General features: G+C 36.2%; 2 protein-coding genes across 2 annotated transcripts; one reads left to right on the top strand and one right to left on the bottom strand.

Annotated features, from left to right (window-relative positions):
* The first annotated feature begins 55 nt into the window (after positions 1-55).
* On the top strand, positions 56-2602 carry knstrn (kinetochore localized astrin (SPAG5) binding protein). The gene is made up of 9 exons (XM_085770245.1): positions 56-315; positions 678-739; positions 832-946; positions 1394-1423; positions 1512-1611; positions 1709-1823; positions 1910-1971; positions 2273-2347; positions 2447-2602. The coding sequence occupies exons 2-9, from the start codon at positions 718-720 to the stop codon at positions 2573-2575; spliced, it is 648 nt and encodes a 215-aa protein (XP_085626371.1). The 5' UTR covers positions 56-315; positions 678-717; the 3' UTR covers positions 2576-2602.
* Positions 2603-2751: 149 nt separating this feature from the next.
* LOC146961396 (adhesion G protein-coupled receptor G2-like) lies at positions 2752-13874 on the bottom strand. Its single transcript, XM_085771707.1, has 10 exons — positions 13689-13874; positions 11837-11971; positions 11635-11745; positions 11472-11508; positions 10792-10892; positions 10563-10684; positions 6538-6806; positions 5155-5248; positions 4766-5052; positions 2752-3309 (listed from the first exon to the last, which is right to left on the bottom strand). The coding sequence occupies exons 1-10, from the start codon at positions 13872-13874 to the stop codon at positions 3149-3151; spliced, it is 1503 nt and encodes a 500-aa protein (XP_085627833.1). The 3' UTR covers positions 2752-3148.
* Positions 13875-15170: the final 1296 nt, after the last annotated feature.

Raw genomic sequence — 15170 nt, 5'->3', positions numbered from 1 at the left:
CATGCGCATTAACGCAGCCCGACCGCTCGATGACGTCGTCGTCTTCGTTCTTTTTCGGTTTGTTTCGGCCTCGGTGACGAAGTACAAATCTACAAAATATAAGTGTGTATAAAGTTAAATATATCGGTTCCAAAAGTGATAAATACACTAATTTGACGACAACGGGTGTAGTAGTAAATTGATGGGCTATATTTGTACAGGAAATAACGTTACCAAACCGGAAGTGACCACAGAGGGCGGTACGTTTTTAAAATTGGTGTGGCTCATCAGTGTTGACTGTTGTTGACAAATCTCACATTGAACGTATCCAGAAAGGTAAGGATTGATATGTTACGTGGCTATATCGCACATCGAAGCATGTTTAGGTTATGTTGAAGGCTTCGTTTGAACTTAAATAGCTAAAGTATCAGCTCTGGCTGAAGTGGGATATGTTCAACTTTTTGTATTCCTGCGATGAATCAATGAGAAAATCGCACTAAACTCCGTTCAAAATCAGTTTATTAACAGCAAATAAACAGGGCTTAGCAACCTATGGCTGAAATATTGAATCTTTACAGTAAATATAAACAAAAAGGAGCGTAAGTTTAACTTATACGTTAGCTAAACATGTGGTTTAGTAAAGATGTCCACGTTAGACCTACGTCGCTCTTAAGTCACTTAAATACATTATTTTGCAGAAAAAGGTGGTCTGTCATCTCTGGCATAACGAGAAGAAACATGTCATCAAAAATCCCTAGAGGTGAGCAGCAGGATTATTTGGTAAATCTTTTGCGTTTTGAATGTCAAAGCTGATGCCAGATGTTTCCCTGAACATAACTATCTGTTGTCCAGGTGGGCAGTTATCTGCTGAACAGAAGAAAACTGGACTTACAGCAACATCTGCCACAGCAAGTGCTGCTCAAAAATCAGACGGCATCCTCAGAACTCAAAAAGAAAATGTTCAACGGTAAGAAACAAGTTCTCACATATACAAATGAAATGACATAGATGGTTGCTCACTAATTGACAGAATGTAATGCCAATCTCTCTCACATAATGTGCTTTATACTCTTATTGGACATCGTGGCACTTAATTGGCTAGTAAACATGACCCATAGTGTTTATTTTTCTCAATATAAGACAAAAATATTACAAAATTCAAGATGCGACGCACATCAAAGAGAAGAAAAGAAATAAAAAGGTACATTAAGTGTGTGGATGCTCCATCCCATGCAGAGAAACTTGGTCTTACAAAGATCAGATCTTCACAACCTTCCTCTTTCTTCAATCTCTTTGGTCTTCTTCAACCTAAATCATCAAAAACCAACATCTGATATTTGCCAGGCTCCATGCCATGTCTTTACTTCACAGCTACAGATACAAAGTTTACATAATTTTCAATTTTGTCTTTCAGAAAAAATGTTGCTCCTAAAGTTCACAAAGGGTAAGTCATACATCTGTATCCTGCATATCTAGACCAAGCAATGGACGTCAGTCTTGTTTTTACACCTTTATGTTGCACCCTTTCATAGGGTCGCCACCAGGTACGGTCAACAGGCAGAGCTCAAGGAGCAAAATCAGCATTTGATGAGTGTCAATGAGGAGCTGCAGAAAAACCTCACAGAGACACAGGTACGGGAAGTGCTTGTCTTAATAAGTAGTTTGGCTTTTGGTAAAATACATGTCAATTATACAGCATGTATTTAAAAATTCCCTTGATCTGTTGCAGCAAAGGGTCGCTGAGTTGGAGCTGCAGTTCAGTGACATAGAGAAGGAGAATACAGAGGTACAGAAACAGCTGAAGGACTGCCATGTTCTCCTAGTCGCAGCAAAAATAGACCCAGGTAAATAAATATCCGTAGTTTCAAAAGGTGTTTTTTGTCAGTCCAATTCCAGTGGTGGCTTAACATGAAAACATTTTCATTCTCAGTTTTAGGAGAAAGGGTCGGAGAAGATGCGCAACAAAATGAAGATCAGAGAAAAGAAGCTATGGTACATATACTTTATTGGAGCAAACTTATGTGGTGTGATATATACTTATATATATTACAGTCATGTTTTATTTGTTATATTCTTAACCACACTTAAAAGTACATTTGTATCCAAACCCCACAAAAAACTGAAAACTGGAATATATAAATATAAATGGAATAAATGAAAAAAAGAAAAATAAACGAAAATATAAAATTATTCTAATGCACAATCCACTTATAAGTATTTGATACACACAGGCTTTTGGCTCTTATAGATAAAACCGTCCAGTCAACACATCTTTTCCTTGTCCCTATTTCAGAGTGTCTCTGCAGACCTGCTGAATGAATTAAGGACATTTGGTGATACTGCGTCACAGCAACGTGCTCGGCTAGAGGTGAGCCAAAGTACATTTCTGCTAAGTGTTAGAAATTATTTGAAGGGATGTTTTTGGAAGAGAATTTTTTCATTTTCCTCCTGTTTTACACACTTGCAGGAAATCCAAGCAACAATGACGGACCTCACCAAAGCACGTGAGCACATGATGCAGGAAAGAGAGAACTTTTGTCTGGAGGCTGCTGAAATGGAAAAGGCTCTCAAGGAAGCAGAGGCTCTCTTACTGTAAAAAAAAGTATTATCTCTCAGTCTAAAATGAGTATATTAATGTGTATTTTAAGTGTGAATAAAAAAGAATAAAGGATTCTTATTTCCTAATGTTGCTCATCTGTATTTATAATTTAGCTTTACCTGTGTCTTGCTTGAAAGGAAACTTTATGATTCCCCACATTCATCCCATTCTTGACCTTTCTATACACAATTGTCAAATTAGTAAAATTTGATGGTCAAATATAAAAATCCCTGTAACATTACAAAACATGTCTAGTCATTACTCAAGAGTTCATGGTCTTGCACTGATTTCAGATATTTAACCCTTTAACATTTGACAACTTATAATAATATTGATAATATTGCATTAACAAAAGTGAAGTTCATGTAAAACATACAGCCTTCACTATTAAAGCCATTTCCCTTGATACTAATAATTATCGATAATTATGTCAGGAAACAAGCATGGCATTGCAAGCCTTATACTAAAATATTATACACGTTAGCACTCTGCTGTTAATTCTTTGCACGTGTTTGTGGCCTGTTCTTCAAACCACACGTGTCGTCAACTCTTCATCGCTCAGCCTTCATCTCAGATTTTATTCCGGGCTGGTAGGTTGCTGTAGGGGTTCTCAAAGATATCAAGACCCGTGTTGAGAGTGGTGGAGCTTGATTCGGTGCCGGTCTTGACTGGGTACTGGGCTGACTCCTTTGATTGGCTGGTGTAGTGGTAGTAGATGAACAGGAAGAAACCTGCCAGACAAAGACAGATGGTCACAGATACAGTAGGGACATGTTTTTGAAGATTATCTCAAATTTACACTGATTTTTTTTAATTGAATGTTTGCTGTTTTGGTTTGCCTTTTAGATTTAAATGCAGTAAAAGATTGTGAACAGAAAACATGAGAAAATGACCAGTATTTTTGAGAAAAATAAGTAAAATTTGTGTGTGTTAGAGTAGGCTACATGTGGGTCTCGAAAAATTTTACATACCATTGAAATAAAATAACATATTAAAAGTCAAATTCAATTTACAAATTACAACCTATTTTTGTGTAAGTTGTGGGCAGTTGAATGATATTTTTGTATTTATAACTACCTTTGCCTCATTACAACTCTGGTGCTACTGCTAAGAAGCTCATCGATCATATTATCATAGTTAAATGTATCAAAGAGGAGTCATGGGGGTAAAGCAAGCTGAAAATGTTACCAAGATATCACTATACAGGGCCGTTAAGGTGATGATAATTCTAGGGGCCCAGTGCCCAGTGGGGCCCATAAAAAACCCCAGTAGTCTAATCTTTGTATGATTGATTTATTCTGCGTAAGACCCTGACTAATACTCACAGTACACTGTAAAAACTCAACATCTTTCTAAGAATATTTGTCTTATTTCTTGTCCAAATGTCTTATTTCTAGTCAAAACCTCTTTCCACTTAAAATAAGACTCATTACCTTAAAAATCAACTTGTTTTTAGATCATTTTCACTTAAATTCACAATAAATAGAAAAATCTGCCAGTGAAAGTAAGTTTTTTGTGCTTGTAATAAGAAAAACTTGCTCCACTATCAGATTTTTTCGACTTATTTCAAGTGAAAATCTGCTTGAAAGAAGTAAAAAGTGTCTAAAAACAAGCTACTATTAATATGATGTGTCTTATTTTAAGTATAATGAGATTTGTTTTGACTAGAAATTACATTTTGACTAGAAATAAGACAAATATTCTTGCTAAGATACTTGAGTTTTTGCAGTGTAATGCGGCATTAGCATCAAAACAAAGAAGGCTAAATAAAAAACGATAATACATACATAGTCTAAGAAAAAAAAGGAAAAGTTAGGGGGAGGGGCCCACTTTAGTATTCTTTAAGGGGGCCCAGAATTCCTAGCAACGGCCCTGTCACTATATAGAGGTGATATGGCTTGAAATGTTTTGACCAGCAAATGCTTAAATAAACATGCTAGAAGCTCAGGTCAAATTTGTTCATTTGGTTTGTTTGGAGATGATGCAAATTCGACAGGAGAGGCTGAACAAAAACAGTCTGATAATTCACTGTGACTGTTGCTATGAGCAGCCCATTCCATATAACACAACAACACATAATAACCAAAACGATTGTTGTTGGCAGCTTAATCTTTTAAAACACATTAATTTGAGATAAACTGACGCATTATTGGTTATAATTTTTGGATCATATCCCAATGTAGATACCTTGAAAGGAGTTGAGGGCTGTGAAGATGTAGGTGGCGGGGATTCGGAGGACACCATAGGCAAAGAAGGCAAAACCCCACGTGACACCCAGCATGCAACACAGTCCCAAGATGGTTATGATACGCATGCTGTTCCTTTTAGTTTGTACAGATGAGCCGTCTTTGGATCTCTTGAGGCAATAGAGCCAGGACAGTGTGATGACAAAGGTAGTGAAGGTGAAGAGGAAGACCAAAGCATAGTAGCCTATGTTGACGAAGTAGTGGATGTTGACGTCCGTTATCCAACACCTTGGAACAGAGGGATATACAGTATACGTCAGTACAGCATAATACATGACGTTGTCGGCTGTAAAATATGTAAATCGTGGACGTCAAAAGGTGCTGACTCACATGGCCACGTTGTCTTCAGCGTTGTCAGTGTAGATGACTTGTTCACCATATTTCCCAATGCTTAACAGGACCGTCCCAATGATGCTGGGTATTACTGGAAATAGAGACAGGAAATTAACAACCAGGGCCGGCCCCTGGCATTAAACACTCTATGCGTTTGTTTAGGGCCACAGCCGTTAGGTGGGGGGCCACATGATCAGAAAGGTAACTCATTTTAACATCCTGAGGTCTGCACGTGCATGCTATGAGCTTTATATGTAATTTGAAGTCAATATTCAGCTTCTTTTATCTCACATTTGAGACATTTGGTGAAAATAGAACGGCAGAATGACAACATTTGTGCTCAAAAAGCAATCTTACAAAATTAAATTTTAGACTTGTTTTCTACACTTATATATTACTGTATTCATATCCTATTTCAAGCACCAAAACAGTTCATTCTCATGACTGAAAGTGTGTTTTCACAAGGGATTTGAAATTTTTCAAAAAGCAGACCTAAATTATTTCTTTATACGGTGTTCTAGGACAAATTGGCCTCAGTGTGCTTACAGCAGAGGTTCTAGACATAAAACACTTGAGTATTGTTACATCTGCAAGTATCTTAAAAAGATCAATTTAAGAAAATATGTTAAATTCGAGAAAATGGCCTCAAACCTCAGAGGGCATAAACATGTCTGTAGGCTATTCAGTTTTAACCAGTGATTTGGTGTTTGCGCTTAGAGTGCAGGGCCACAAACAAAAATCTTGTTTAGGGCCACCAAAATCCTAGGGCCGGCCCTGTTAACAACAAGCTGCTGACCACTAAACTACGACCTAACTGGTTAATCAGCAGGATGATTTGATCACACAGTAGTCAATAAGAACCCTTAAATAGCTACTTAATTTATTGGTTGGATTTAATTTAGAAATTATAGCCTATCATTGCATTGTTTGTTCGCTAGAGAAACAAAAAAATCTTTGTGTTATGTTCGTTCAGTTTGTGGCTCTCGGTTTGCTCCATAAAACAACTGTTAGGGCTTGTAAAAATAAAGTGTGTAGCCTAGTTATTCATGATGGACTTTTGCCCCTTTTGTTGTTATTTTTATTTATTTTATTTAGTACATTTTCCAAGAGTTTGCTGCATTGAAGCCATTTTTGAATAATACAAGTGATATGTTGAACGTCCAATACATAACACTGCAAGTTATATGTGTTCATGAAAACATGATATCACCTGATTAATCAGTTATTTTATGGTTTTTTGCTCACCAATATCGGTATTACTTACTGGCATTGGCCTCAAAATTCCCATATCATTTGGTCCTTACACTGGACTACCAGACAAATGAATTTCCCTTTGGGCATTAATGAAGACATTTATATCATATCATAGATACAACTTACCCCAACTGGTGATGGAGACTTTGAGGGTGTAATGGTGGATGTCAATTTTGCCGCCCGTGTACAGCTGTAAGCAAATGTGGAAGGCCTGTGCAGCGAACAAAGTGAACGTGGTCAACATGAAGTAGTGCATGAGCGCCGCCATGATCTTGCAGCCCACCGCGTTCTTTGTTTTTGCGACAAAGTTGTTGGTCAGGAAAGTGAAGTTAAGGAAGAACATCGCCAGCACCAAGTTGATTAGGATCTTTGTGGCTTTCGTGGCCTTGGTCTTCCTGTGAGGAGAGGAACAAGAGAGGAATAAATGCCCATCGAAAAATATTTTTGTCATGGTACACTGCAAAAACTCAAAATCTTTCCAAGAATATTTGTCTTATTTCTTGTAAAAAATGTCTCATTTCTAGTCAAAACTAATCTCTATAAGACTCATCGCCTAAAAATTAACTTGTTTTCAGATCATTTTCACTTGTTTCAAACTAATTTTCACTTGAAATAAGTAGAAAAATCTGCCAGTGAAAGCAGGTTTTTTGTGCTTGTAATAAGGAAGAAAAACTTGCTCCACTGTCAGATTTTTCTACTTATTTCAAGTGAAAATCTGCTTGAAAGAAGTAAAAAGTGTCTAAAAACAAGCTACTTTTTATGTGATGAGTCTTATTTTTAGTAGAATGAGATTGTTTTGACTAGAAATGAGACATTTTGACGAGAAATAAGACAAATATTCTTGGAAAGATTTTGAGTTTTTGCAGTGTAATGCAGTCTGGCAAAGGAGTTAAATATGATTTGAACAAATGATGACATGCATTTTTTATCAACATTGCTTTTTTTTTTTTCATTTTCTAGTTTTTTGTTTATTGGGCAAAAAGATGCAAATATTTGTTTCCAGCATTTAGTTTTGTGACTTAGTCGTACAATTTGAAATATTCATTGTGAGTCCGCAGCAATTGAAAAGCACATTTTTTCTGTTTAAGAATAATTCATAAACTAGATACTAAAAAAGGAGAATGCTGATGAAATGAATCATCAAAACAAATATTAAAGTAAAATACTGTCACCAAATGGAATATATTTAAATGAATTGGAGACCGCCATAAACTTCATACGGTAATAGCACAGTTTTTATGTCAGTGATAATGAAAGTGATGTTAAGTGATTTATTAGTTTACAGGGATTGTTAAAGAGGACACTTTGTAGGATTTACAATTTAACATTGTAGCTATCGTTACATTATATTATGCATGTCACATTATATTATGCATTAATTGCCCCTTATATGACATATTGCATTAAGGTCTGGGGAAACACATAGCCTACAGAACAAATACAAATTCTCTTTTTTTATTGCAAAAAAAGGCTATAAGAATCATCAGTAATAAACCTTTCCGTGAGCCAACCAACTCACTATTTAGTCGCCTGAACATTTTGAAATTCAGGGACTTAGTTGATTACATTACAATACAAACCATGTACAAAGCAAAAAATAAACTTCTTCCTCAAGCTATCCAGAATCTTTTTAAAATGAAGGATTCCAGTTATAACCTGAGAAGACCACTATTATTTGAGAAACCAAAGACTCGAACTACTGCAAAAAATCACTGTCTTTCTGTTAGAGGGGTGAACATCTGGAATAATTGTCCTGAAAATATTAAATTATGCTGTACTCTAGTCAGCTTTAAAAAACTTCATAAGAACAACATAATTTCTCGTTACAGTATGGAAAATTAAGTTCAATGATTTTGTACTATTTTGGGTTATGCGCTGTGTACAATTCTTTATTTTGTTGTGATCAGAAATTTAAGTGTACTGATTAATTTCAGATGTCTGTGATCTGATCCTATTGTATTAATGCACATATATATTTTATTTTATTTTATTTTATTTTAATTTTTTAAGGTAAAAGGGGTAGGGGTATATAATCTTTGGCTTCAACCTACACCCTTTCGGTTATATAAGCTTGATATACCGAAATAAATAAATTCATTCATTCATAAAGCCTATAAACAGACAAGTGTTTGAGTTGTTGTGTAATGGTTGAACTACATGAGTCATGTCTCTGTGGGAATGGAAACTGTCATGATGGTTTTGTTGCGTGTTTGTCAGTAGCCTTGTTTGTTATGTTCTTTCAGTGTTGTGTCTGTGTTGTGTGTTAACTTTTTTTATACCGTGCACCTCCAATAGAATATCTTGCAGAACAATCAGAAATTTACTCAATTTTTTTCATTTGGGTAACTTACATAAAGGCCTTATTTCATCTTCTTTTACCTCCAACTGTTGTTATTTTTAGTTGACCTGTTTTACTATAAATCTAAAAGTTTTTAATTTGTTTCTAATTCGATCTTTTATTACCTACCTACTATCTACTTGGATATGTTATTTGTGTATTGTGGATGTATTTACAGTTGGCTAATATGTCTTTTTGCTCTGCTATATTGTAAAGGATGTTTCTACCTATTTCCAAGTCTAAATAAAGGGGAAATAAATAAATGATATATATTTAAATAATACCAACTTTGGCTGTAAAATCTATTCAAACTATCAGTAATATTCATTTACATGTTACGGGTACACAGTGGATTATCTTCCCTTTTTTCATCTTTTGTATGATGTTTGTAAATGCTGGCAGGGTATTGACATCAAAGCGATCCTGTGACGATTCATCATGAGCACAGAGACAGGTGTAATGTTCATCTATTTGCATAAGACATTCAGTGTGTGAACAGTTTGTTGTTTTTAACATGGCCTCTCATACAATGAAGCTACTATTCCACCCTCCCGTTTTTTTTTTTTTCCGACTGTGGACTGCGTCAAAAACTCCCGCAGAGTTCAACTGTTCTGGTAAGCAGTGGTAGGCTACATGACATTCATCACATCACCACCTCAGCATTTTTAAAATTTAGATCAAACTTTGGAAAAGATTATTCATTATTTTTCAGAGGAGGGGGGATTATGACACCATCCTGTGAAAGATAAGACCCCAAATCATTGGTGCAGCAGGTTATTAAGATTTTGACTGACAAACACCATGAAGTTATTGAGTATGAGTCTGGGGAAGGTGTATTATTCACCCCCAACTCCTAAGATGTGTGACCAACGGACTGAGATCAAAATGCCTCCAAACACAAATGGATGAATCTTAACTAATCAGAGCAACGACCAGGGCCGTTGCTAGGAATTCTGGGCCCCTTTAAAGAATACTAAAGTGGGCCCCTCCCCCTAACTTTTCCTTTTTTTTTTCTTAGACTACGTATGTATTATCGTTTTTTATTTAGCCTTCTTTGTTTTGATGCTAATGCAGTATCTTAGCAAGAATATTTGTCTTATTTCTAGTCAAAATGTAATTTCTAGTCAAAACAACTGTCATTCTACTGAAAATAAGACACATCATATTAAAAGTAGCTTGTTTTTAGACACTTTTTACTTCTTTCAAGCATATTTTCACTTGGAATAAGTAGAAAAAATCTGATAGTGGATTAAGTTTTTCTTCCTTATTACAAGCACAAAAAACTTACTTTCACTGGCAGATTTTTCTATTTATTGTGAATTTAAGTGAAAATTATCTAAAAACAAGTTAATTTTTAGGTAATGAGTCTTATTTTAAGTGGACAGAGATTAGTTTTGACTAGAAATTAGACATTTGGACAAGAAATAAGACAAATATTCTTGGAAAGATGTTGAGTTTTTACAGTGTACTATGAGTATTAGTCAGGGTCTTACGCAGAATAAATCAGTCATACAAAGATTAGACTACTGGGGTCTTTTATGGGCCCCACTGGGCGCTGGGCCCCTAGAATTATCATCACCTTTCTCCCCTATGCAACGGCCCTGGCAACGACAGAAAACGTGTCAACTAATGTGGTCGTTGTATTTTGCAGGAGCGATGGATATCTAGTTATGGCGTCTGAGGACTTCTGCTGGTTTTTCAAAGAAATTATGAGTGTCTAGTGACTAGTCTACAGCCACTCAACCAACATTTTGAAAACTGCTCTTCAGTGGCGGCCAGTGGAGATAATATTAGGCTATTATGTTGTTGTTACCTTAAAAGAAAGTGCGTGAAGAGGACTACGCTGAGAAAGAACATGGACATGCCACAGCCAGCTTGGGTGATGATGGTGAGGCTGTTCAGGTCAGAACTTGAGATGGTGTCATTTGGGGGAGTCTACAAAGAAACAGAGGGGGAAAAAGTTGATATTAGGAAGAAGAATTTAATTTAGGCTACACCAGGAAATAAAGGGGGTGAGCTTAGTATAAAATCAAAAGTCACACCAATAAGATAGCAAAGAACGTCAGATGTGAGCACTCGCACGTTATGTTGTTTCCTTTCGTCAGCGTCGTACATCCTTCCTCAGTCCAGTTGGGCCGACTACCTATGATATGAAGATAAGAGCAGAAACTGCAGGTGATGAACATTATACTGTACCAAAGACATGAGCGTCAGCCCTGCGACAAGAATCTTCATTGAGCAGATATAATCATTTTGTCTAAAACTGCAGAAAAGGAATCAGTAGCTCAAAACAATAATGATGTTTCTGCCTTAAAGGGACAGTACTGTATCATTTTTTTAAAAAGTGGGGTTGTATGATCAACAAATAGCCCCTAATACACAGTTTTTCCTGCACTTTGAGGGGCTGGAAAAAATTATATTATATCGAACAGTGGAACTGTCTATTTTTTTTTCAGGTAAAACCTCTTTTAGGCCGTGAAAATAGGCCGTTTCTTTGGGTCTGTTCACAACACTGTATGTTGTAAATCTCTGGGCAGGGCTATTATGGGCTGGCGTTGCTAACGGGAGGAGTGCAGAGAGTCTTCTACTGCAATTAAAGTACTTCGGGGCTATTTGTAGATCATACAACCCCACTTTAAAAAAAATGCTACTATCCCTTTAAAATTTCCCAGCAATGGTGCTTACATGTAGGCTACACAATGTAGAACTGTGTCTAACATACCTTCACCGTTCCAGGAATTGCAATGTGGAGTTCCTTCCTGTCAACAAAACAACAGAGCTGGACTAAGAAAGTGTTCTTGAACGATACATTCAAACAAATATGAACTAAAAAAAAAAATACAGATAATGCACACTTCATTATAAACTTTCTTAATTTTACTTACATAATTCATGTTCAGAAAATTGACGTTTATTGTGTCTGTGAGATTACGAATATCGGCTCCCATTTCAACTGCTACAACTTCATTCCCTAACACAGTGCTATTCTGCTCATCCTGCATGGGGGGAAAAAAAGGGATTGGCACAAAATATCAACATAATCACATCCGTGAGATGTATCCATAAGTTAAGGGAAAACCTTCTTACCTTAGTCATGTTCAAGAAACGTAAAACAGCTGCAAATGGTTGGCTGATATTTGAATTTACGGCTTTTTCAAAAGCTTCTTTTGACACTTCAATTGATCTTGAAAAGTCAGGCAGAATGGTTTGGTCTTGTATGATCTGCAGGAAAAAGCATTACAAGTGTGTTATATTAATGTCCTTTTCTTAAAACAGGAGTTTCATGAGCAAAGTATATTGAACCATTGAAATCACAACTATTGTTTGTGTTCACTTGGCTGCATTTGTTTTAGTTGTTTAGCTCAGAGGTCTTCAACAGCGAGGACTGCAGGGGGTTCGCAAAATTTTTTGGGTTGATTGGACAATTTTTTATATTTTCCACCTTCATGTTTAAAATAAAAACGTTAATTTGTATAGCTTGTATTTGTATTGCTGATATTGACATTGATATCAGTTGACAAGGTCTGTTGAATGAATGAATGAATGAATGTTTTGTTTTCGTGTCATGCCACCATTGTGGCCCATCCCATATGGGATTACAAGACACAATAACAAATACAAAAAAACAAAAACTAGACAGTCCTTCCTGTTGGTGTTACTTGCCACAGGTGTGACATAAATAAACAAATTCGGATTACTTTCAGTACTCAACTATATATCGCTCTTCGTCTCATTGCCCAAGCCTTTTCAAGAAATAAAGAAAATGCAAAAATATTCAAATAAAAAATAAGTTTTAGCTTCTCAGCATCGTCCAACCACACAAATTCGTTATTTGGATCTACTTTACTAAAAAATTTTTGTCTTATAGAGTCATAGAAAGGACAGTAGAACACAAAATGCATTTCATTCTCCACCTCTTGGATGTCACATAAATTCCATCGTCCTCTGCTGTGCCGACATATCTGCCTGTCTCAATATGAAGACCAAGAATACCAGCTCTCAATTGAGCACACAGGGATCTTTTCTTTTTAGACAAATTATACAAAACATAGTTTTCTGGGCCAAATACCTTTTTTATTTCGCAGTAAGTATGCAGTTTTGGTTTACCCCAAGTATCTAATGCCCATCTATCTTTACTTTGTTGAAAAATAATTTCTTTTAATACGTTAAGCTCCACTTTCTCCTTGGTCTTCATATCCAGCTCTCAGCAAGATGTCATATATGTCCCTATCCCATTCTGTTTATAAAAGGCAGTGGTGTGGCCACCCTACTCACTCAATGTTTAATATATGAACTTGTGTATTATTTGAATAGATTAGGTATGTTTATCATGGCACTAGGTCCAGTTGAATATAAAACACAATTTTATACAATATAGTAGGGTGTCTGCTCCATCTCTCCATCAGTTTGAGGGTCCCTGGCCTGAAAAACGTTGAAGACCCCTGGTTTAGATGAATGCATAATGTTGCAATAGATAGTTATCAAATAAATGACTATGGTATAGCATGAGTATGAAGTGGCAGATAGGTATGCACAGTAGTTTAGGTGGAAATACTTTGAAACCTGTCAAAGTACTGCACTAGAGTAAATGTAAGTTTTGGAAAGTACTTTTTAAGAAGGAGTTGTGTGCAGGGACTATTTTTTCATTTCTATTTTCCCAATTACTGGTCAATGAGCTCAGGATTTCAGACTTAAGTCACTGCACCTGGCTCTTGTTTGCCAAGAAACAGTTGACAAATGATTTTCTGCATTTCTATTTATGTATGAAATAAAATTAAAGTAATGTCAGTTAGTTTCTCAGTTGCTGAAACGTGTTCTTGGTTTAAAAACTAAAAAATCATGATAGCTTTGTTGTTTCCCTCCCATCCTCGTGCTGCTACTACTACTTCAACCCTGTTATTTTGTTGACATGAAGGTAATAATAGAGTAGAGCACCCACCTTGAAGGGATCAGTTGGTTTTGTATAAGCGAAGGAGACTTTATCAAGGTCTAAAGGGTTAGTCTTTATCAAGACACCTGTGACTCCTTCTCCCGCAGACAGTGCAATTGTAGTATCATTGGTGGAGGAAACGAGGTCGGACACCTCCTTGATTATTTGACTGTTGATAGATGAAAGAATATTCATAGATATGAGATGTTCACTCTAATCTGTTACTGTGTACGTAGACATTGCTGCTACTTTCTTTTTTTAAATATCATGAGACATCTGCAGTTTCAATCTCAGAATTTAGAGGGAATTTCTCATTTATGATAACTAAGCACAATTATGTTACTTGCCTCCTTGTCTAAAGTTATAGGGTTTTTCCATTGGGTGCAGTCATGCTGTTCGTCAATATTTTCCTGCTGCGAATAAAACTAATATTGTTCACGTATTCAGGGCCGGCCCTAGAATTTTGGTGGCCCTAAACAAGATTTTTGTTTGTGGCCCTGCACTCTAAGTGCAAACACTGGTTAAAACTGAATACAGACATGTTTATGCCCTCTGAGGTTTGAGGCCATTTTCTCAAATTTAACTTTTCTTAAATTTATCTTTTTAAGATACTTGCAGATGTAACAATACTCAAGTGTTTTATGTCTAAATATTAGAACCTCCGCTGTAAGCACACTGAGGCCAATTTGTCCTAGAACACTGTATAAAGAAATAATTTAGGCCAAATGCTGGAAATTTGAGGTCTGCTTTTTGAAAAAATTCAAATCCCTTGTGAAAACACACCTTCAGTCATGAGAATGAACTGTTTTGGTGTTTGAAATAGGATATGAATACAGTAATAGATAAGAGTAGAAAACAAGTCTAAAATGTAAGATTGCTTTTTGAGCACAAATGTTGTCATTCTGCCATTCTATTTTCACCAAATGTCTCAAATGTGAGATAAAAGAAGCTGAATATTGACTTCAAATTACATATAAAGCTCATAGTGTGCACGTGCAGACCTCAGGATGTTTAAATGACTTGAATGAACCCCGGTACCTTTCTGATCATGTGGCCCCCCACCTAACGGCTGTGGCCCTAAACAACCGCATAGAGTGTTTATGCCAGGGGCCGGCCCTGTACACGTATTGCATTTCATGTTTTCAAATTTATCTCAGTGGTGACTGTGACTAGTACTTTCAAAAAAGTCCTCAGCGGAAGAAAAAATAATTTGCCTAATTTGCATGAAATTGACTTTGACTTTAGACCAGGTCGAAAATGCAGGCAACAATGGGCCACAGAAATCTTTTGGTAACTAAAGATGAGGTTGAAATGCTCATGAAAAGCTTTTTCATGTGAAGTAGCAAATGTTCAGTTTGCATTAGCAGTAAAGTGTCGTATACAACAACTGGGTCGAGTCTTTGCTGCCACTCCCATGTCATTCTCAACTATCCAATCAATTAAAACCGATTAAATTTTATTTTCACTTACAGTAGCTAAGTTATTTTAGTT

This window comes from Trachurus japonicus, chromosome 24 (genome assembly GCF_045865225.1).
Source record: "Trachurus japonicus isolate A0001 chromosome 24, Traja_1.0".
In the NCBI taxonomy this organism is placed as follows: Eukaryota; Metazoa; Chordata; class Actinopteri; order Carangiformes; family Carangidae; genus Trachurus; species Trachurus japonicus.
Note: the sequence above shows the minus strand (reverse complement) of the source record. Positions and strands in the feature narration are given on the sequence as shown.

What these genes read in the sequence shown, in the direction of transcription:
- knstrn (XM_085770245.1), top strand. Translation starts at nt 718, where the DNA reads ATGTCATCAAAAATCCCTAGAG. An exon ending in GCTCCTAAAGTTCACAAAGG is followed by an intron (nt 1,424 to 1,511) that starts GTAAGTCATACA and finishes ACCCTTTCATAG; the next exon opens with GGTCGCCACCAGGTACGGTC. An exon ending in AAAACCTCACAGAGACACAG is followed by an intron (nt 1,612 to 1,708) that starts GTACGGGAAGTG and finishes GATCTGTTGCAG; the next exon opens with CAAAGGGTCGCTGAGTTGGA.
- LOC146961396 (XM_085771707.1), bottom strand. Translation starts at nt 13,874, where the DNA reads ATGAATATTCTTTCATCTATCAACAGTCAAATAATCAAGGAGGTGTCC. An exon ending in CAATTCCTGGAACGGTGAAG is followed by an intron (nt 10,893 to 11,471) that starts GTATGTTAGACA and finishes TTCATATCATAG; the next exon opens with GTAGTCGGCCCAACTGGACT. An exon ending in CGTTCTTTGCTATCTTATTG is followed by an intron (nt 10,685 to 10,791) that starts GTGTGACTTTTG and finishes GTTTCTTTGTAG; the next exon opens with ACTCCCCCAAATGACACCAT.